The sequence below is a fragment of the Salvelinus fontinalis genome, chromosome 35, assembly GCF_029448725.1.
Source record: "Salvelinus fontinalis isolate EN_2023a chromosome 35, ASM2944872v1, whole genome shotgun sequence".
In the NCBI taxonomy this organism is placed as follows: domain Eukaryota; kingdom Metazoa; phylum Chordata; class Actinopteri; order Salmoniformes; family Salmonidae; genus Salvelinus; species Salvelinus fontinalis.
This window is the reverse complement of record NC_074699.1, coordinates 17,126,225-17,149,017: the sequence shown is the minus strand read 5'-3', so window position 1 is coordinate 17,149,017 and position 22,793 is coordinate 17,126,225. Positions and strand designations below refer to the sequence as shown.

Genomic DNA, 22,793 nt, shown 5'->3' with positions numbered 1-22,793 from the left:
ATTTTTCAGTGAGAATCTCTATTGGCTCCTTGATTTGTTGCTATAAGTCGCTAGATGACGTTTGGCATTGCCGCGGCGACGTCGCTGCGGCACAGCTGCGGTCCCCGACGTTGCGTTTTTTCCCCCTCTCCTGCCGCAAGCCCCCTTCCCTTGTGCTTCTCTGCCTGTGTGTGCACCGTTGCTGTGATTTTTGTTACACAGACAGCTTCTCCCATTCTCGTTTGTGACAGAATTGTTTGGGAAAAAGTCGCAAAATGCTATCAAAACCATAGAAACTCTCGCGAGCAAAACTCCCCAAAGGCAGCCTGAAAATCTTCAGGTCGGAAAGTCAGAGTTCTAGAAAGATGCCAAAGTTTCCGGCTTGGAATTCCGAGCTGGATGACCATTCCCAGTTGTCTTAAACTCACTGAAGTCGAAAGTCTGAGATTTCTGACAAGGGCCCCAGCATTGTCGTACATCAGATAGTTTAGGCAGGGTTGTGGTGCTGAGTTCATTAGTAGGTAATTTGTGTTACGCCGCGTTAGAATGACGCTGTCTGATATGAGACATTGATGGTTAGAGTCGGTTGTGTGTCTTGATTCACATGCTTCAAGAGGGCCACCATTGTTCCTGTTCCCAAGAAAGCTAAGGTAACTGAGCTAAACGACTACCGCCCCGTAGCACTCACTTCCGTCATCATGAAGTGCTTTGAGGGACTAGTCAAGGACCATATCACCTCCACCCTACCGGACACCCTAGACCCACTCCAATTTGCTTACCGACCCAATAGGTCCACAGACGACGCAATCGCAACCACACTGCACACTGCCCTAACCCATCTGGACAAGAGGAATACCTATGTGAGAATGCTGTTCATCGACTACAGCTCAGCATTTAACACCATAGTACCCTCCAAACTCGTCATCAAGCTCGAGACCCTGGGCCTCGACCCCGCCCTGTGCAACTGGGTCCTGGACTTCCTGACGGGCCGCCCCCAGGTGGTGAGGGTAGGTAACAACATCTCCACCCCGCTGATCCTCAACACTGGGGCCCCACAAGGGTGCGTTCTGAGCCCTCTCCTGTACTCCCTGTTCACCCACGACTGCGTGGCCATGCACGCCTCCAACTCAATCATCAAGTTTGCGGACGACACTACAGTGGTAGGCTTGATTACCAACAACGACGAGACGGCCTACAGGGAGGAGGTGAGGGCCCTCGGAGTGTGGTGTCAGGAAAATAACCTCACACTCAACGTCAACAAAACAAAGGAGATGATTGTGGACTTCAGGAAACAGCAGAGGGAGCTCCCCCCTATCCACATCGACGGGTCAGTAGTGGAGAAGGTGGAAAGTTTTAAGTTCCTCGGTGTACACATCACGGACAAACTGAATTGGTCCACCCACACAGACAGCGTTGTGAAGAAGGCGCAGCAGCGCCTCTTCAACCTCAGGAGGCTGAAGAAATTCGGCTTGTCACCAAAAGCACTCACAAACTTCTACAGATGCACAATCGAGAGCATCCTGTCCGGCTGTATCACCGCCTGGTACGGCAACTGCTCCGCACACAACCGTAAGGCTCTCCAGAGGGTAGTGAGGTCGGCAGAACGCATCACCCGGGGCAAACTACATGCCCTCCAGGACACCTACACCACCCGATGTCACAGGAAGGCCATAAAGATCATCAAGGACAACAACCACCCAAGCCACTACCTGTTCACCCCGCTATCATCCAGAAGGCGAGGTCAGTACAGGTGCATCCAAGCAGGGACCGAGAGACTGAAAAACAGCTTCTATCTCAAGGCCATCAGACTGTTAAACAGCCACCACTAACATTTAGCGGCCGCTGCCAACAAACTGACTCAGCTCCAGCCACCTTAAAAAATGGGAATTGATGGAAATTATGTAAAAATGTACCACCAGCCACTTTAAACAATGCCACCTAATATAATGTTTACATACCCTACATTACACATCTCTTATGTATATGTATATACTGTACTCTATATCATCTACTGCATCTTGCCATCTTTATGTAATACATGTACCACTAGCCACTTTAAACTATGCCACTTTATGTTTACATACCCTACAGTACTCATCTCATAGGTATATACCGTACTCTATACCATCTACTGCACCTTGCCTATGCCGTCTGTACCATCACTCATTCATATATCTTTATGTACATATTAGTAGTTGCGGAATTGTTAGGTTAGATTACTTGTTGTTATTACTGCATTGTCGGAACCAGAAGCACAAGCATTTCGCTACACTCGCATTAACATCTGCTAACCATGTGTATGTGACTAATAAATTTGATTTGATTTGATTTGATTTGATTCCTGTGTGTGTCTGTGTGCGCAGGTCCTGGCCCTGCCCAAAGTGAGGTAGTGATCGTGGCACCTCCTCAGAATGCCACGGTGGTGCAGGGGCGTCCAGCGGTGATGGAGTGCATGGCCAAGGGCGGGCAGCCCAAACCCCTGGTGTCCTGGAGCAGACAGGGTAAGACTCTCTCTCAATCCCTCTCATCGGTCCATCTACAGGGGCTCCCGAGTACCAGAACAGTACCTGGTTCGATTCCAGGTTGTATCACATCCGGCCTTGATTGGGAGTCCCATAGGGCGGTGTCGTCTGGGTTTGGCCGGGGTAGGCCGCCATTGTAAATAATCATTTGTTCTTAATTGACTTGCCTAGTGAAATAAAAAATACAATAAAAATAGGCTCACTACCAATGTCACAACAATATTTTTTTTCTCTGAAATCGCTTGTCTCTTCTCTGTTCCTTTCTGCTCTTTCTCCTGGACACAGACGGGAAGCCCATCGCCACCGACGTGGTTGTCCTGGAAACTAACCTCGTGATCCCCAACACACGGCGTAACCATGCGGGGGTCTACGTCTGCCGTGCCAACAAACCCAAGACCCGCGAGTTTGTCATAGCTGCAGCTGAACTTCATGTGCCAGGTAAGAAGAAGAATATGTGAGTGTGAAAATGTGGTATATATTGCATTTTTGGCTTCGGTCTTAGAGCTCTGGTTTGCATGTTTGGCTTCGATCGTAGAGCTCTGGTTTGCATGTTTGGCTTCGGTCTTAGACCTCTGGTTTGCATGTTTGCCTTCGGTCTTAGAGCTCTGGTTTGCATGTTTGGAATCGGTCTTAGACCTCTGGTTTGCATGTTTGGCTTCGGTCTTAGACCTCTGGTTTGCATGTTTGGCTTCGGTCTTAGAGCTCTGGTTTGCATGTTTGGCTTCGGTCTTAGAGCTCTGGTTTGCATGTTTGGCTTCGGTCTTAGAGCTCTGGTTTGCATGTTTGGCTTCGGTCTTAGACCTCTGGTTTGCATGTTTGGCTTCGGTCTTAGAGCTCTGGTTTGCATGTTTGGCTTCGGTCTTAGAGCTCTGGTTTGCATGTTTGGCTTCGGTCTTAGAGCTCTGGTTTGCATGTTTGGCTTCGGTCTTAGACCTCTGGTTTGCATGTTTGGCTTCGGTCTTAGAGCTCTGGTTTGCATGTTTGGCTTCGCTCTTAGAGCTCTGGTTTGCATGTTTGGCTTCGGTCTTAGACCTCTGGTTTGCATGTTTGGAATCGGTCTTAGACCTCTGGTTTGCATTTTTGGCTTCGGTCTTAGAGCTCTGGTTTGCATGTTTGGCTTCGGTCTTAGAGCTCTGGTTTGCATGTTTGGCTTCGGTCTTAGAGCTCTGTTTTGCATGTTTGGCTTCGGTCTTAGAGCTCTGTTTTGCATGTTTGGCTTCGGTCTTAGAGCTCTGTTTTGCATGTTTGGCTTCGGTCTTAGAGCTCTGGTTTGCATGTTTGGCTTCGGTCTTAGAGCTCTGGTTTGCATGTTTGGCTTCGGTCTTAGAGCTCTGGTTTGCATGTTTGGCTTCGATCTTAGAGCTCTGGTTTGCATGTTTGGCTTCGGTCTTAGAGCTCTGGTTTGCATTTTTGGCTTCGGTCTTAGAGCTCTGGTTTGCATGTTTGGCTTCGGTCTTAGAGCTCTGGTTTGCATGTTTGGCTTCGGTCTTAGAGCTCTGGTTTGCATGTTTGGCTTCGGTCTTAGAGCTCTGTTTTGCATGTTTGGCTTCGGTCTTAGAGCTCTGGTTTGCATGTTTGGCTTCGGTCTTAGAGCTCTGGTTTGCATGTTTGGCTTCGGTCTTAGAGCTCTGGTTTGCATGTTTGGCTTCGGTCTTAGAGCTCTGGTTTGCATGTTTGGCTTCGGTCTTAGAGCTCTGGTTTGCATGTTTGGCTTCGGTCTTAGACCTCTGGTTTGCATGTTTGGCTTCGGTCTTAGAGCTCTGGTTTGCATGTTTATCTTCGATCGTGCAGCTCTGGTCCTTTTAGTAAATTGTAATATATGCTGCTGTGAAGGATTATTTTTTTTCCTAAGAAGGATGTTTCTCTATTTGCATTCTCCCAGCCCCACCAGTGATCCTCCAGCTCCCAGAGACGGTGTCGCTCTCTCGGGGAAACACGGCCAGGTTTGTGTGTAACAGCTCTGGGGAGCCTCCCCCGGCGCTGCACTGGCTGAAGAATGGCAAGCCGGTCAAGTCTAACGGAAGGGTGAAGACCCAGAGCCCTGGGGTGCTGCTCATCAACCAGCTGGGCCTGGACGACGCAGGGTACTACCAGTGCATCGCTGACAACGCTCTGGGGACGGCCTGCGCCACAGCCAAGCTGTCTGTCATTGTGAGAGAGGGTCTACCCAGCCCACCACACCAGCTCTCTGCCACGCCCCACTCCAGCACCACCGCCCTCCTCACCTGGGAACGGCCCGAACACAACAGTGACCAGATTATAGGCTTCTCTGTGCACTACCAGCCCACTTCAGGTGTGTGTGTGTGTGTGTGTGTGTGTGTGTGTGTGTGTGTGTGTGTGTGTGTGTGTGTGTGTGTGTGTGTGTGTGTGTGTGTGTGTGTGTTTGATGGACAAACCTACAGGCTTGTACGTATGATATCTATCCACAAGGATGCTAGCTAGTTTCAAGGGTATAGGCATTAACATACATAGGTGCCTGGTTCCCTGGTATCATGGTAGAGAATGCCACTGTCAGGTCAGGCTGAGTGTTTCCTGTGCTCCTGGTTAAACACTGAGCTTGTGTGGTCCACAGGCTCTGATCACATGGAATACCAGTTTGCTGTGAACAACGACACCACAGAGTACCATGTGAAGGAGCTACTGCCACACACAGCCTATACCTTCTACGTGGTGGCCTACTCCCCCATGGGAGCCAGCCGCCCGTCACGGCCCGTCACTGTGGAGATGCTGGAGGACAGTGAGTAGGCGTGAAGACCACAGACCTCACTTCTCAAAGGAAAATAACAGTGACACGGTTAGATCTAATCCATATGACAGCATACATGAGTCATCATACACTTGAGAATAAATAGACAGCACGACGCGGTCAACTGTAATACGACCTATATTATACACGAATGACGCACAAAAGTAGATATTGTTACCCATCAACTAACTATGTGATTCTACTTTGTTGCTAAAAGCTAATGTAATGAATAAAGTGGTTTAGTAGCCTGTAGAATAGTATGGTTGATGTATGGATACTAAGAGTGTCCTGTACCTGATCTGACATGCTCTACTCCCCTGTGCCCCTCCAGAGAATATGATAGGCTACTTAAGTCACCAGACACTAGATCCAGGGTTAGCTGTAATGGCACGTTAATACTAAGAATGTCCTGCCATGCTCTACCCCACAGTACCCAGTGCCCCTCCACAGCTGTCCCTGCTCAGCACCTCCCCTACAGACATCAGAGTGATGTGGCTGCCCCTGTCCTCCCAGCACAGCAGAGGAGCTGTCACCCGCTACCGCATCGACTACTCCACACTGGAACAGGGTGAGCCCAGCGCCATCTACTGGCACGGAGGCCACAGTACTACACTGCTGTCTTGTGTTATTACAACGCTGTCTGGTATTAGAACGTGGTGGTACATGTGTTCATGTTTCCGGAAGGCACGACTACAAAAGACTCTTAAACTCAGTCACACACATTTTGGCTCTAAGAACAATTGTAGATTCTAAACATTAAGTATTGAAGAGTGACTTAGGATATAAGCCCAAAGCATAAAGTGTTCTGTTCTATCCATGGTATACAATGAGTCATCAGGTCTTACATAATAGGATAATGGTTTGTGGTGATAGTGTGCCATGAGTGGCCTTTCAAGAAGATGGGTTGCGTCTAATGTGTGTGTGTGTGTTTACTGCAGTGGACAACGTGTTTTCTGTGGAGGTGGGGGGGAATGAGACTCAGCTTACCTTGCGGGAGCTGCTGCCTAACCAGGCCTATCGACTGCGGATGGCAGCGGGAACGGGAGCAGGCTTTGGTGTGCCGTCAGAGTGGAACCAGCACCACACCCCAGACCACTTTAACCACAGCATGGGTGAGACCTCTCTCTCTCTCTGTATGTAAGTGTGTGTGTGTGTGTGTGTGTGTGTGTGTGTGTGTGTGTGTGTGTGTGTGTGTGTGTGTGTGTGTGTGTGTGTGTGTGTCTCTCACTCTCTCTCACACACACACACACACACCCTTCAACTTCAGCATCAATATAAGTGACCTGACCCGGTATGGTCCTTAACCTTCTTTTATCCAGGTAATCTCATTGAGATAAAATCTATTTCTCAAGATAGACCTGGGTCCAATCAAGACAGCAGCAGGGGGAACAACGTTTCAGAAAATTATAATCAAAAATCACATTTTATACACGTGTTTAGCAGATGTTATTGCAGGTGTAGCGAAATGCTTGTCAGGCATGCAGTAATAACTTACAGAAGCACACCATAAACAAATGATAGATGTAGTAAAACTGATATCCATATATATTATTTTTATCCTTGTCCATAAGAGCAGCCTCCACTTTCCCATTCTCATGCTATAACTATCACGTTTCAGGAGAAGACTCAGATGCTGTCACGTTCCTGACCTATTTCTGTTAGTTTGTTGTATGTGTTAGTTGGTCAGGACGTGAGTTTGGGTGGGCATTCTATGTTTTCTGTTTCTATGTTGGTTTAAGGGTTGCCTGGTATGGCTCTTAATTAGAGACAGGTGTTTGGCGTTTTCCTCTAATTGAGAGTCATATTTAGGTAGGTTGTTTCACAGTGTTCGTTGTGGGTGGTTGTCTCCTGTGTCAGTGTTTGTCGCACCATACGGGACTGTTCGGTTTGTTTTTGTACATCGTCATTTTGTGTAGTCTATTTTCCCTGTTCGTGCGTTCTTCGTGTTTAATGTAAGTTCGTCGTCCAGGTCTGTCTACTCCGTTTGTTGTTTTGTTAGTTATAGTGAAGTTCGTGTTTTTCCGTCTTGTCTTTAAATAAATTATGTGTTCACAACCCGCTGCGCCTTGGTTCCATCACTACTCCTCCTTTTCGGTTGAAGAGGAGGAGGACCACCGTTACAGAACCACCCACCAAACATCCAGAACCAAGCAGCGGAAGTTCGAGCAGGATAATACACAGGACTACTGGACTTGGGAGGACGAGCTGGATGGAAAAGGTCCTTTGGCGCACATTGGGGAATATCGCCGCGCTCGTGAGGAGATGGAAGCAGCGCGAGCCCAGGAGCGATGGTATGAGGAGGCAGCAAAGAGACGTGGCTGGAGACCGGAGAATCAAGCCCAAAACCGGCGTTATGAAGGGACGCGTCTAGCACGGAAGCCCGAAAAGCCCGTGAGTACTACCCAAAAATTTATTGGGGGGGGGGGGGGGGGGGGGGGGACTAAGAGGTAGTGGGCCAAGGGCACGTAGGAGACCTGCGCCCACTTCCCAGGCTAACCGTGGAGAGCGGGAGTACGGGCAGACGCCGTGTTACGCAGTAGAGCGCACGGTGTCTCCTGTACGTGTGCATAGCCCAGTGCGGGTTATTCCACCTCCCCGCACTGGTAGGGCTAGATTGGGCATTGAGCCAAATGTCATGAAGCCGGCCCTACATATCTGGCCACCAGTACGTCTCCTCGGGCCGGCTTACATGGCACCAGCCTTACGCATGGTGTCCCCGGTTCGCCTACATAGCCCGGTGCGGGTTATTCCACCTCCCCGCACTGGTCGGGCGACGGGGAGCATTCAGCCAGGTAAGGTTGGGCAGGCTCAGTGTTCAAGGGAGCCAATACGCCTGCACGGTCCGGTATTTCCGGCGCTACCTCCCCGCCCCAGCCCAGTACCACCAGTGCCTACACCACGCACCAGGCTTCCAGTGCGTTTCCAGAGCCCTGTTCCTCCTCCACGCACTCTCTCTATGGTGCGTGTCTCCAGTCCGGTGCCTCCAGTTCCGGCACCACGCACTAAGCCACCTGTGCGTCTCCAGAGCCCTGTACACACTGTTCCTTCTCCCCGTACTCGTCATGATGTGCGTGCACTCAGCCCGGTGCCACCAGTGCCGGTACCACGCACCAGGCATATAGTACGCTTTGAGAGTCCAGTGTGCCCTGTCCCTGCTCCCCGCACTAGGCTTGAAGTGCGTGTCTCCAGTCCGGTACCTCCAGTTCCGGCACCACGCACCAGGCCTACAGTGCGTTTCAGCCGGCCAGAGTCTGCCGTCTGCCCAACGGCGCCTGAACTGTCCGTCTGCCAAGCGCCGCATGAACTGCTCGTCTGTATTGAGCCTTCAAAGCCGCCCGTCTGCCATGAGCCTGCAAAGCCGCCCGTCTGCCATGAGCCTACAGAGCCTTCCGCCAGACTGGAGCCGCTAGAGCCTTCCGCCAGACAGGAGCCGCTAGAGCCTTCCACCAGACAGGAGCAGCCAAAGCCTTCCGCTAGACAGGATCAGTCTGAGCCATCCGTCTCCTCAGCGCCGTCTGAGCCATTCGTCTCCCCAGCGCCGTCTGAGCCATCCGTCTCCCCAGCGCCGTCTGAGCCATCCGTCTCCTCAGCGCCATCTGAGCCATCCGTCTCCCCAGCGCCGTCTGAGCCATCCGTCTCCCCAGCGCCGTCTGAGCCATCCGTCTCCCCAGCGCCGTCTGAGCCATCCGTCTGTCCCGAGCCATTAGAGCCGCCCGTCTGTCCCGAGCCGTCAGAGCCGTTAGTCAGTCAGGAGCCGCTAGAGCCATTCGTCAGTCAGGATCTGCCAGAGCCGCCAACCAGACAGGATCTGCCAGAGCCGCCAACCAGACAGGATCTGCCAGAGCCGCCAACCAGACAGGATCTGCCAGAGCCGCCAACCAGACAGGATCTGCCAGAGCCGCCAACCAGACAGGAGCTGTCTCTCTGTCCGGAGCTGCCTTTCAGTCCGGAGTTGCCCCTCTATCCTGAGCTACCTCTCTATCCTGAGCTACCTCTCTATCCTGAGCTATCCCTCTATCCTGAGTTATCCCTCTGTCCTGAGCTATCCCTCTATCCCGGTGCTGCCCCTTGTCTCGATGTTACCCAAAAGATTAAGGGGGTGTAATATGAGGGTGGTCATTTGTAGGGGGAGATGTAAGCTGGGATTGACTATGGTGGGGTGGGGACCTCGCCCTGAGCCTGAGCCACCACCGTGGTCAGATGCCCACCCAGACCCTCCCCTAGACTTTGTGCTGGTGCGCCCGGAGTTCGCACCTTAAGGGGGGGGGGGGGGGGGGGTTATGTCACGTTCCTGATCTATTTCTGTTAGTTTGTTGTATGTGTTAGTTGGTCAGGACGTGAGTTTGGGTGGGCATTCTATGTTTTCTGTTTCTATGTTGGTTTAAGGGTTGCCTGGTATGGCTCTTAATTAGAGGCAGGTGTTTGGCGTTTTCCTCTAATTGAGAGTCATATTTAGGTAGGTTGTTTCACAGTGTTCGTTGTGGGCGGTTGTCTCCTGTGTCAGTGTTTGTCGCACCATACGGGACTGTTCGGTTTGTTTTTGTACATCGTCATTTTGTGTAGTCTATTTTCCCTGTTCGTGCGTTCTTCGTGTTTAATGTAAGTTCGTCGTCCAGGTCTGTCTACTCCGTTTGTTGTTTTGTTAGTTATAGTGAAGTTCGTGTTTTTCCGTCTTGTCTTTAAATAAATTATGTGTTCACAACCTGCTGCGCCTTGGTTCCATCACTACTCCTCCTTTTCGGTTGAAGAGGAGGAGGACCACCGTTACAGAACCACCCACCAAACATCCAGAACCAAGCAGCGGAAGTTCGAGCAGGATAATACACAGGACTACTGGACTTGGGAGGACGAGCTGGAAGGAAAAGGTCCTTGGGCGCACATTGGGGAATATCGCCGCGCTCGTGAGGAGATGGAAGCAGCGCGAGCCCAGGAGCGATGGTATGAGGAGGCAGCAAAGAGACGTGGCTGGAGACCGGAGAATCAAGCCCAAAACCCGCGTTATGAAGGGACGCGTCTAGCACGGAAGCCCGAAAAGCCCGTGAGTACTACCCAAAGATTTATTGGGGGGGGGACTAAGAGGTAGTGGGCCAAGGGCACGTAGGAGACCTGCGCCCACTTCCCAGGCTAACCGTGGAGAGCGGGAGTACGGGCAGACGCCGTGTTACGCAGTAGAGCGCACGGTGTCTCCTGTACGTGTGCATAGCCCAGTGCGGGTTATTCCACCTCCCCGCACTGGTAGGGCTAGATTGGGCATTGAGCCAAATGTCATGAAGCCGGCCCTACATATCTGGCCACCAGTACGTCTCCTCGGGCCGGCTTACATGGCACCAGCCTTACGCATGGTGTCCCCGGTTCGCCTACATAGCCCGGTGCGGGTTATTCCACCTCCCCGCACTGGTCGGGCGACGGGGAGCATTCAGCCAGGTAAGGTTGGGCAGGCTCAGTGTTCAAGGGAGCCAATACGCCTGCACGGTCCGGTATTTCCGGCGCTACCTCCCCGCCCCAGCCCAGTACCACCAGTGCCTACACCACGCACCAGGCTTCCAGTGCGTTTCCAGAGCCCTGTTCCTCCTCCACGCACTCTCTCTATGGTGCGTGTCTCCAGTCCGGTGCCTCCAGTTCCGGCACCACGCACTAAGCCACCTGTGCGTCTCCAGAGCCCTGTACACACTGTTCCTTCTCCCCGTACTCGTCATGATGTGCGTGCACTCAGCCCGGTGCCACCAGTGCCGGTACCACGCACCAGGCATATAGTACGCTTTGAGAGTCCAGTGTGCCCTGTCCCTGCTCCCCGCACTAGGCTTGAAGTGCGTGTCTCCAGTCCGGTACCTCCAGTTCCGGCACCACGCACCAGGCCTACAGTGCGTTTCAGCCGGCCAGAGTCTGCCGTCTGCCCAACGGCGCCTGAACTGTCCGTCTGCCAAGCGCCGCATGAACTGCTCGTCTGTATTGAGCCTTCAAAGCCGCCCGTCTGCCATGAGCCTGCAAAGCCGCCCGTCTGCCATGAGCCTACAGAGCCTTCCGCCAGACTGGAGCCGCTAGAGCCTTCCGCCAGACAGGAGCCGCTAGAGCCTTCCACCAGACAGGAGCAGCCAAAGCCTTCCGCTAGACAGGATCAGTCTGAGCCATCCGTCTCCTCAGCGCCGTCTGAGCCATTCGTCTCCCCAGCGCCGTCTGAGCCATCCGTCTCCCCAGCGCCGTCTGAGCCATCCGTCTCCTCAGCGCCATCTGAGCCATCCGTCTCCCCAGCGCCGTCTGAGCCATCCGTCTCCCCAGCGCCGTCTGAGCCATCCGTCTCCCCAGCGCCGTCTGAGCCATCCGTCTGTCCCGAGCCATTAGAGCCGCCCGTCTGTCCCGAGCCGTCAGAGCCGTTAGTCAGTCAGGAGCCGCTAGAGCCATTCGTCAGTCAGGATCTGCCAGAGCCGCCAACCAGACAGGATCTGCCAGAGCCGCCAACCAGACAGGATCTGCCAGAGCCGCCAACCAGACAGGATCTGCCAGAGCCGCCAACCAGACAGGATCTGCCAGAGCCGCCAACCAGACAGGAGCTGTCTCTCTGTCCGGAGCTGCCTTTCAGTCCGGAGTTGCCCCTCTATCCTGAGCTACCTCTCTATCCTGAGCTACCTCTCTATCCTGAGCTATCCCTCTATCCTGAGTTATCCCTCTGTCCTGAGCTATCCCTCTATCCCGGTGCTGCCCCTTGTCTCGATGTTACCCAAAAGATTAAGGGGGTGTAATATGAGGGTGGTCATTTGTAGGGGGAGATGTAAGCTGGGATTGACTATGGTGGGGTGGGGACCTCGCCCTGAGCCTGAGCCACCACCGTGGTCAGATGCCCACCCAGACCCTCCCCTAGACTTTGTGCTGGTGCGCCCGGAGTTCGCACCTTAAGGGGGGGGGGGGGGGGTTATGTCACGTTCCTGATCTATTTCTGTTAGTTTGTTGTATGTGTTAGTTGGTCAGGACGTGAGTTTGGGTGGGCATTCTATGTTTTCTGTTTCTATGTTGGTTTAAGGGTTGCCTGGTATGGCTCTTAATTAGAGGCAGGTGTTTGGCGTTTTCCTCTAATTGAGAGTCATATTTAGGTAGGTTGTTTCACAGTGTTCGTTGTGGGCGGTTGTCTCCTGTGTCAGTGTTTGTCGCACCATACGGGACTGTTCGGTTTGTTTTTGTACATCGTCATTTTGTGTAGTCTATTTTCCCTGTTCGTGCGTTCTTCGTGTTTAATGTAAGTTCGTCGTCCAGGTCTGTCTACTCCGTTTGTTGTTTTGTTAGTTATAGTGAAGTTCGTGTTTTTCCGTCTTGTCTTTAAATAAATTATGTGTTCACAACCTGCTGCGCCTTGGTTCCATCACTACTCCTCCTTTTCGGTTGAAGAGGAGGAGGACCACCGTTACAGAACCACCCACCAAACATCCAGAACCAAGCAGCGGAAGTTCGAGCAGGATAATACACAGGACTACTGGACTTGGGAGGACGAGCTAGAAGGAAAAGGTCCTTGGGCGCACATTGGGGAATATCGCCGCGCTCGTGAGGAGATGGAAGCAGCGCGAGCCCAGGAGCGATGGTATGAGGAGGCAGCAAAGAGACGTGGCTGGAGACCGGAGAATCAAGCCCAAAACCCGCGTTATGAAGGGACGCGTCTAGCACGGAAGCCCGAAAAGCCCGTGAGTACTACCCAAAGATTTATTGGGGGGGGGGGCTAAGAGGTAGTGGGCCAAGGGCACGTAGGAGACCTGCGCCCACTTCCCAGGCTAACCGTGGAGAGCGGGAGTACGGGCAGACGCCGTGTTACGCAGTAGAGCGCACGGTGTCTCCTGTACGTGTGCATAGCCCAGTGCGGGTTATTCCACCTCCCCGCACTGGTAGGGCTAGATTGGGCATTGAGCCAAATGTCATGAAGCCGGCCCTACATATCTGGCCACCAGTACGTCTCCTCGGGCCGGCTTACATGGCACCAGCCTTACGCATGGTGTCCCCGGTTCGCCTACATAGCCCGGTGCGGGTTATTCCACCTCCCCGCACTGGTCGGGCGACGGGGAGCATTCAGCCAGGTAAGGTTGGGCAGGCTCAGTGTTCAAGGGAGCCAATACGCCTGCACGGTCCGGTATTTCCGGCGCTACCTCCCCGCCCCAGCCCAGTACCACCAGTGCCTACACCACGCACCAGGCTTCCAGTGCGTTTCCAGAGCCCTGTTCCTCCTCCACGCACTCTCTCTATGGTGCGTGTCTCCAGTCCGGTGCCTCCAGTTCCGGCACCACGCACTAAGCCACCTGTGCGTCTCCAGAGCCCTGTACACACTGTTCCTTCTCCCCGTACTCGTCATGATGTGCGTGCACTCAGCCCGGTGCCACCAGTGCCGGTACCACGCACCAGGCATATAGTACGCTTTGAGAGTCCAGTGTGCCCTGTCCCTGCTCCCCTCACTAGGCTTGAAGTGCGTGTCTCCAGTCCGGTACCTCCAGTTCCGGCACCACGCACCAGGCCTACAGTGCGTTTCAGCCGGCCAGAGTCTGCCGTCTGCCCAACGGCGCCTGAACTGTCCGTCTGCCAAGCGCCGCATGAACTGCTCGTCTGTATTGAGCCTTCAAAGCCGCCCGTCTGCCATGAGCCTGCAAAGCCGCCCGTCTGCCATGAGCCTACAGAGCCTTCCGCCAGACTGGAGCCGCTAGAGCCTTCCGCCAGACAGGAGCCGCTAGAGCCTTCCACCAGACAGGAGCAGCCAAAGCCTTCCGCTAGACAGGATCAGTCTGAGCCATCCGTCTCCTCAGCGCCGTCTGAGCCATTCGTCTCCCCAGCGCCGTCTGAGCCATCCGTCTCCCCAGCGCCGTCTGAGCCATCCGTCTCCTCAGCGCCATCTGAGCCATCCGTCTCCCCAGCGCCGTCTGAGCCATCCGTCTCCCCAGCGCCGTCTGAGCCATCCGTCTCCCCAGCGCCGTCTGAGCCATCCGTCTGTCCCGAGCCATTAGAGCCGCCCGTCTGTCCCGAGCCGTCAGAGCCGTTAGTCAGTCAGGAGCCGCTAGAGCCATTCGTCAGTCAGGATCTGCCAGAGCCGCCAACCAGACAGGATCTGCCAGAGCCGCCAACCAGACAGGATCTGCCAGAGCCGCCAACCAGACAGGATCTGCCAGAGCCGCCAACCAGACAGGATCTGCCAGAGCCGCCACCCAGACAGGAGCTGTCTCTCTGTCCGGAGCTGCCTGTCAGTCCGGAGTTGCCCCTCTATCCTGAGCTACCTCTCTATCCTGAGCTACCTCTCTATCCTGAGCTATCCCTCTGTCCTGAGTTATCCCTCTGTCCTGAGCTATCCCTCTATCCCGGTGCTGCCCCTTGTCTCGATGTTACCCAAAAGATTAAGGGGGTGTAATATGAGGGTGGTCATTTGTAGGGGGAGATGTAAGCTGGGATTGACTATGGTGGGGTGGGGACCTCGCCCTGAGCCTGAGCCACCACCGTGGTCAGATGCCCACCCAGACCCTCCCCTAGACTTTGTGCTGGTGCGCCCGGAGTTCGCACCTTAATGGGGGGGGGGGGTTATGTCACGTTCCTGATCTATTTCTGTTAGTTTGTTGTATGTGTTAGTTGGTCAGGACGTGAGTTTGGGTGGGCATTCTATGTTTTCTGTTTCTATGTTGGTTTAAGGGTTGCCTGGTATGGCTCTTAATTAGAGGCAGGTGTTTGGCGTTTTCCTCTAATTGAGAGTCATATTTAGGTAGGTTGTTTCACAGTGTTCGTTGTGGGCGGTTGTCTCCTGTGTCAGTGTTTGTCGCACCATACGGGACTGTTCGGTTTGTTTTTGTACATCGTCATTTTGTGTAGTCTATTTTCCCTGTTCGTGCGTTCTTCGTGTTTAATGTAAGTTCGTCGTCCAGGTCTGTCTACTCCGTTTGTTGTTTTGTTAGTTATAGTGAAGTTCGTGTTTTTCCGTCTTGTCTTTAAATAAATTATGTGTTCACAACCCGCTGCGCCTTGGTTCCATCACTACTCCTCCTTTTCGGTTGAAGAGGAGGAGGACCACCGTTACAGATGCAGACAGTGTCGAAGTAACAAAAGTTTATTACTAGAACAGGGGTCAGACAAAACGACAGGTCAAGGGCTGGCAGAGGTCAGTAATCCAGATCAGATTCCATAAAGTACAGAACGGCAGGCAGTCTTGGGGTCAGGGCAGGCAGAGGTCAATAATCGAGAGTGGTGTGACAAGGTACAGAACGGCAGGCAGGCTCAGGGCAGGCAGAATGGTCAAAACCGGGAAAACTGGAAAAGAGGAACTAGAAACAGACGAGCAATGGGGAAAAAGAACACTGCAGCCTTCCATTCAAGCTGACTGTTCATGGCTCGGCAGTGTCATGTGGTGAATACACCTTCACCTACACATTTGCATCAGCCATACAATTGCTCTCCATTCAGGGGCAAGGCAACATGGCTGACTGTGCCTCTTGGTAGGCAGAAGATTAATTTCGAAGAAATGAACAGAAATCTATTCAATCCTTTTCTCTACAGTGACTAAGCTCTCACGAATGCCATTAATTCACATGAGAAGAAAATCTGTTAATACACACAAGAAGAAAATCTCACCGAATAGGGCCTCATTGTCAGTTCATGTGGATTACAAGAAGCTGCTGAGGGGAGGACGGCTCATAATAATGGCTGGAATAGAAGAAATGGAATGGTATTTGAACACACAGAAACCATTTGATACCATTCCATTAATTATCATAAACTATTACTATAATCCCATCCTCCCCAATTAAGGTGGCACCTGTTCTAGATCCAGGTCTATAGAATTATATTATTTCATGTTATAGTCATTAGAAGATTGTCAAATTGAGTTGGTACAATAAATCAATGCCTGAATCTTGTTTTGTTGAATCATGTTATAAGCTCCAGTAATGTTGTTTCATGCTGGCGCCTTGTTTGCTTTTCGTCTTTCCCAGTGATCTTTGCTCCCACAGAGCTAAAGGTTAGGGCCAAAATGAACTCCCTCCATGTCACATGGCAGCCCCCGCCCAATCACACGCAGATCTCCGGCTACAAGCTCTTTTGCAGGGAGGTGGTTGGTGAGGAGCTGACCAATGGGGAGGCTCTTCCTGAGAGGGAGAGGGTGAGGAGGATGGAGGCCCACACCATCAAGCTCCGCAGGAGGGTCAAACATCATGAGGTCTCTAGTCTGGGTGAGTCTGGGATGTTCACATGCCAGTGTTGTTTAAATCCCTTCCTACTGGTCCAGGTGATAATATTTGTATGGAAAAATGTGACTCTTAATAACATGTTTGGACCTCGTGTTCATTATGACAGGCTTTCTTGTGGTTATGTATAATTTGGTGTGTTTATGTGTTGCGATACGTTTCTATATATTTCTGTGTGTGTGTCAGTCCCTGACAGACTATATGAAGTGAAGGTGTGGGCCTTCAATAAGCAGACAGAGGGCTATGCTGCAGGATGGAAGGGCAGGACAGAGAAGGCACATGGCAAAGGTGTGTCTATTCATCGGTGTCTGTGTGTGTGCTTGCCACTTTGTGTGTCAGTCTATTCTGTCTGTCAGTGTTAAAGAAAGTCTGTACAATACCAATATTTGTGTATAAACTGGCAGTGTGTTTTTGCAGCGCCCCCTAAGGGGAACCCCCCTCCCCTGCCCCCCAGCAGCATCAAGGCTACAGCCAACAGCTCCACATCCATCTGGCTGCGCTGGGAGAAACCTCGCTTCAGCAACGTCCGCATCATCAACTACACCGTACGCTGCAGCCCGGCCGGCATCAGAAACGCATCGCTGGTCTCCTACTACACCAGGTCAGTCAGGGACCATCCCAAACACGACACATCCCCTGGTCTCCTACTACACCAGGTCAGTCAGGGACCACCACCCCTAACACAACACATCCCCTGGTCTCCTACTACACCAGGTCAGTCAGGGACCACCACCCCAAACACAACACATCCCCTGGTCTCCTACTACACCAGGTCAGTCAGGGACCACCACCCCAAACACAACACATCTCCTGGTCTCCTACTACACCAGGTCAGTCAGGGACCACCACCCCTAACACAACACATCTCCTGGTCTCCTACTACACCAGGTCAGCCAGGGACCATCCCAAACACGACACATCCCCTGGTCTCCTACTACACCAGGTCAGCCAGGGACCATCCCAAACACGACACATCTCCTGGTCTCCTACTACACCAGGTCAGTCAGGGACCACCACCCCTAACACAACACATCCCCTGGTCTCCTACTACACCAGGTCAGTCAGGGACCACCACCCCTAACACAACACATCCCCTGGTCTCCTACTACACCAGGTCAGTCAGGGACCACCACCCCTAACACAACACATCCCCTGGTCTCCTACTACACCAGGTCAGTCAGGGACCACCACCCCTAACACAACACATCCCCTGGTCTCCTACTACACCAGGTCAGTCAGGGACCACCATCCCAAACACAACACATCCCCTGGTCTCCTACTACACCAGGTCAGTCAGGGACCACCACCCCAAACACAAAACATCCCCTGATCTCCTACTACACCAGGTCAGTCAGGGAACATCCCAAACACAACACATCTCCTGGTCCTGGGTCAAACACAGGATAATAGAATAGATATCGAGCCTCTTTTAGAGGAAAATGGAAGTTCCAAATTCCATTATCTGAAGTTGATCACATTAAAGAAGCCCTTTTTATTGAAATGTAATATTTCTTCCAGTGGCTAAATTGATATTCAGGTTATGAATGGAAAGAAGGATGTGCAAGTTTTCCCATTTGTGATTCATTCATTCATTTTTTTTCCCCAAACTGTGTTTTGCAGCTCTGCTCAGGAGATCCTCTTGGGGGCGCTAAAACCCCACACCCGCTATGAGCTGGCTGTGCAGTCCAATGGAGGAGACATGGTTGGTCCCTTCAGCGGCACCGTGGAAGAGTCCACTCTCACTGACGGTAAGTCTCTACTGTTCTCATCAGTGTAGTGGAAAAATCTGAGCATCAGTGTAACATAAAGGTGGATGCTTGTATTCAATATGCTCTGTCGCTCACTTTCACTTCCTCTGTGTGGGTGTTTTTGTTTCTGACAGAGGTGTGTAGTTCGTTGGTGTATGTGTGTTTTTGTTTTACAATCCTTGTGGGTACCAGAAGTCCTCACAAGTATAGTAAAACAAGGAAAATACGGACCAGTGGGGAGATTGACGGTCCCCACAGGGAAAATGCTATTTTAGGCTTAGGGGTTGGGTTTAGGATTAGGGTTACAATTAGGGTTAGAATTAAGGTTAGGGGTTAGGAGTTAAGGTTAGTTTTAGGGTTAGGGGTTTGGGGTTAGGGTTATGGTTAGGTAAAGCGTTAAGGCTAGGGTTAGATTTAGGGTTAGAGAAAATGGGATTTTGGATGGGAATCAATTATTTGGTCCCCACAAGGATAGCAATACAAAACTGTGTCTGTGTGAGACTGAGCAAGTGTGATTGAGGCAGGTTAACAGAGAAGGGATTCATCTTCAGGGGTGTAGGGAGATAATTGGCTGTAATTAAATGTCCAGTTGGAAGTGGCCCTTGTGTTGGCCAAGAGTTGTCTGGGACAGGGCCCGTCAATCAGTTCAGCCAAGTGGTGTCAGGGAGGGGCCAGGGACATCAAGTCCTCTCTGTCTTATTCATTACGATCTGAAAGGTCAAACTGATCCTAGATCAGCATTGAGACGGTTTGTGAGTACTGGCCAGGAGGGGCTAGCCAGCAGGGGATTCATTACCAGGGCAACGAAGTAGGGGTCTTTGGTTTGACACAGCAGGGGTAGCTGCCTGCCGGATCCCATACTACCGCCCTCTGTCACCTGAGACCCAGTCCCTGCCCTCAGCCCCCACTTTATGACCAGGTGGCAAGGGCACCTTGTCCCAGAGGGGTGTCACACCTGTCCCAGCCAGCCACACAAAGCCTGTGTAGCCAGCACGCTGTGGGGCTTTATTTCTGTGGTGTGATTACTGACATCCCCCCTGTGTCCCCAGTACCCTCCACCCCCCCAGCGGAACTGCAGCTCAGTGCCTTGGACTCCTCCTCTGTGTTGGTGAACTGGCGCCCGCCTGTGGAGCCCAATGGTATCATCATCAGCTACAGGATCCTATACACCATCAACCTCAGCCAGCCTGAGCACCTGTGGAACAACCTCTCCCAAGAGGGTGGGTGGTTGAATCTGCGGCTGTTGCGAGGAACTGTGTGGGTTCTATAAGTGGATGCAAATGGGACTGTTAATGACTCACACACTTACCTCCCTCTACCTCTCCCTCTCTCTCCCTCCCTCTTAGGGACCATCATGAGTGCTGAGGTAACAGGGCTGTCTAGTGGGACACAATACTTCTTTAAGATGAGGGCGTCCACTGAGGTGGGGGTGGGGCCTTACTCCCCAGTGAAGGATGTGTACACTCCTCCCAAGAAATATGGTGAGTGGGTCTACTGTCTATACATACTGTGATGGTGTGTGTGTCATCACTTACATAAGTATTTCCTACACACACACACACACAGAGTCCTTTAAAGTGGCTAATCCATCCCTGCCAGTGGGGGAGAGAAGCCTGCAGGAGGCTGTGTCATATCTCTCATCACTCTCTGGCTTTCTGAGGTGAATATTAAAGTGGTGACCTCAGCAGCCGCTGAACCCGGAGAGCTCTATGAATCAACTTCATATCTGACTTTGAGAAGCAGAAGAGCTGTGGATGACACCTTGTCTATAACCACGGTGAAGGGGCCTGTGACGGAGCGGCTCATTCTATATGGGCTTGGCAGGGAAAAAGAAAGAAGGATATGTGCACACTGTTGAATACTACTGCAGTTTCATTGGGCTTCTCAAGGAGACCTCCATCAATCATTATCTATTTGTAGCCCAATTACACTTTGTCCGTCAGAGAATAATGAACACAACAGCTAAACTCGAGCATCTAGAACCAAGCCAGGACAGAGCTCCATTCAGAAGCAAAAGGTCACCACATTGGAGCTATGGGAGTCCATCCTCCTCTGGTTGGCACAGGGCATTAGCTGAAACCACTGAGACGTAGAAAGACAAACTAAGATGACCGAGTAGCAGGTTTATTCTGGTCCTGCTGAGGTGCCCCATATTCGGCTCCATCAGACAGTCTTGCCAGTAGTAAATGCAATGTGATTGAGGGTAAGGTGGATGGTGGGCGGGCGAGAGCGGAGCGAGCACCATCTGTCCTCTCTCCACTCTGCTGCCAGATAGACAGCAATTGCCCAAGCTCAATTAATATCTCCCTCCCTGGAAGTGTGAATTGGTTCCTTCATGGCCCGCTGAAATTGATTGAGTGGTGGAATCCGGCTGTCATCATACAGTATATTATCATTCATCCTCCCACTTACCTTCTGTTCTCTAACTGTGTCCTGTGCTGATAGGTTCAGACACTCATCCAGTATCTTGTCTGTTTTCTCTCCCTTTTTTCTGCATGCCTTCCTGGGCTGTTCTCTGTAGAGCTGGACATCCATGCAGTGACAGGCATCATAGTTGGTGTGTGTCTGGGGCTACTCAGCATTCTCCTTTGTATGTGTGTCAGCTTCCGCAACGGCAAGGCCAGGTAAGAAGAGGCCACCTGAAAGCAAATCTTGGCCAGGTCGCAATTGTAAATGAGAACGTGTTCTCAATTTGCCTACCTGGTTAAATAAAGGTGAAATAAAATAAATAAAAATGACTCTGTCTATTTTAGTATGTCTACTTTAGTATGTACGTCTAGGATTTGAGGATCATTAAGCTTTCACTGGCATTGTAAGATTTAAGGGAAGGTGTGTGTGTGTGTGTGTGTGTGTGTGTGTGTGTGTGTGTGTGTGTGTGTGTGTGTGTGTGTGTGTGTGTGTGTGTGTGTGTGTGTGTGTGTGTGTGTGTGTGTGTGTGTGTGTGTGTGTGTGTGTGTGTGTGTGTGTGTGTGTGTGTGTGTGAGAGAGAGAGAGAAGCTGCAGAGAGACAGACAGGCAGATGTTGGGAAGTGTGTCCTGAAAGACAGAGCACCACAGATGGCTGCTCTTGGTCTATTATGAAGCTGTGCGGTTAATGAGCAGGAAAGAATATAAAACAAAAGTCATGTTTCCCTGCATTGGGTTTGACAGGGAGAGCAGTAAACTGATTTAAATAGAAGTGGAGGATTTGGAGATGTTTTATATAGCTACAGAATTAGGATGACTTTTGTGTGAGACCCAGGGGGGGTCCATGTCTTCATGCTGCACATTTGACATTTCAGATGTGAATAATTTTGAATAATTTTGCATTAATACGGAACAACTATTATTACTGTCTGTTTTGGTATTTAGCTTGTTTGAATACCAGTGTGTACTATAGTGAATCCAGCTAGCCATCACAATTTGAGATGGAGTGACAATATGTTGTTCATCCTACTGTTATAGTTGTAATGACTGTCTATGACAATGCATTCCTCATATTTGTTTTTAAAAGGATACTTTGTGATGATGGCAATGAGGCCTTCCTTTATCTACTTCCCCAGAGGCAGATGAACTCATGGATACCATTTCCATGTCTCTTTGTCCAATATGAAGGAAGTTAGACATCGTTTCGCGTTAGCGCAATGACGGGAAGTCTATAGCATCTGCTAGCATGTTAGTATATACCTATAGACTTCCAGGCGTTGCGCTAATGCTAGTTAGCATTGGCTCGCGAACCTACCTCCAACTTCCTTCCTACTGGATGCAGAGACATACAAATGGTATCCACGAGTTCATCTGACTCTGGGGAAGTAGATAAAATTGGCAAAATCCAGAAGTTTGGCTAAATTGGCAAAAAAACACAATTGTTAATGATCATCCTTGTTTTTATACTCTGAGGTTAAACCATGTGCAGCGACATAACTCTAATCCTTAACCCGTGTTCCTCCTCTGTGCTGTGTAACCAGAGAGGTGTCTGGAGGGCTGGACTCCACTGCTCTGCCCCCACAGTACCATCATGGGTGTAGGTCTGTGCCCACCATGGTACCAGAATGCAGTGATTGCCATGAGCTAGAGACCCTGATGCCCCTGGGCAGCCTGGACCATGACCATGACCGCACCCAACCCCTCACAGAGCCCACTGAGGAGCACAGCCTCATGGGTAATGTAGGAATAGGGGACGATGCCCTAGGAGCTGAGCTCAAGGTGAGTAGTCAGGACACTGGATACCACACTAAACACAAATATAGTACTTTTCAAGGTTACTTGTTGGGTCATGTTTTTCTTCTGACTTTGTCATTCTCCAGGCTGCTTATAATGGGTCAGTTAGTCGTAACTGGGCCAACCGGATCACCAAATACAGGGATACCATCACAGAGGACTCTCCAACTCTTAACAATGGAACTTTGGACATGACCAACACAGAGAATGGCAAGGTATGTGAGCAGAGTTTGTGTGTGTCAGTGCGCGTGTGTGTGTCTTTGTATGTACAAGAATAAGAGGTAGATGGGGTAGAAAGTGGTTTGTGTGCGAGCGTGGTTTGTGTGCGAGCGTGGTGTGTGTGCGAGCGTAGTTTGTGTGTGCGAGCGTGGTGTGTGTGTGCGAGCGTGGTGTGTGTGTGCGAGCGTGGTGT

General features: G+C 51.4%; 1 protein-coding gene across 2 annotated transcripts in view; it reads left to right on the top strand.

Moving 5' to 3' along the window:
* The window catches only part of LOC129834410 (immunoglobulin superfamily DCC subclass member 4-like), an 81,811-nt gene that overhangs the window by 54,469 nt on the left and 4,549 nt on the right, over nucleotides 1-22,793 (top strand). For both annotated transcript variants that reach the window (XM_055899362.1, XM_055899363.1), the window contains 15 exons: nucleotides 2,343-2,480; nucleotides 2,787-2,939; nucleotides 4,384-4,794; nucleotides 5,074-5,238; nucleotides 5,678-5,815; nucleotides 6,186-6,359; nucleotides 16,182-16,418; nucleotides 16,620-16,721; nucleotides 16,851-17,034; nucleotides 18,054-18,181; nucleotides 19,231-19,401; nucleotides 19,528-19,662; nucleotides 20,703-20,805; nucleotides 22,129-22,366; nucleotides 22,468-22,596. In XM_055899362.1, the coding sequence (XP_055755337.1) occupies nucleotides 2,343-2,480; nucleotides 2,787-2,939; nucleotides 4,384-4,794; nucleotides 5,074-5,238; nucleotides 5,678-5,815; nucleotides 6,186-6,359; nucleotides 16,182-16,418; nucleotides 16,620-16,721; nucleotides 16,851-17,034; nucleotides 18,054-18,181; nucleotides 19,231-19,401; nucleotides 19,528-19,662; nucleotides 20,703-20,805; nucleotides 22,129-22,366; nucleotides 22,468-22,596 (2,606 nt within the window). The remainder of the gene's footprint in view (nucleotides 1-2,342; nucleotides 2,481-2,786; nucleotides 2,940-4,383; nucleotides 4,795-5,073; nucleotides 5,239-5,677; nucleotides 5,816-6,185; nucleotides 6,360-16,181; nucleotides 16,419-16,619; nucleotides 16,722-16,850; nucleotides 17,035-18,053; nucleotides 18,182-19,230; nucleotides 19,402-19,527; nucleotides 19,663-20,702; nucleotides 20,806-22,128; nucleotides 22,367-22,467; nucleotides 22,597-22,793) is intronic.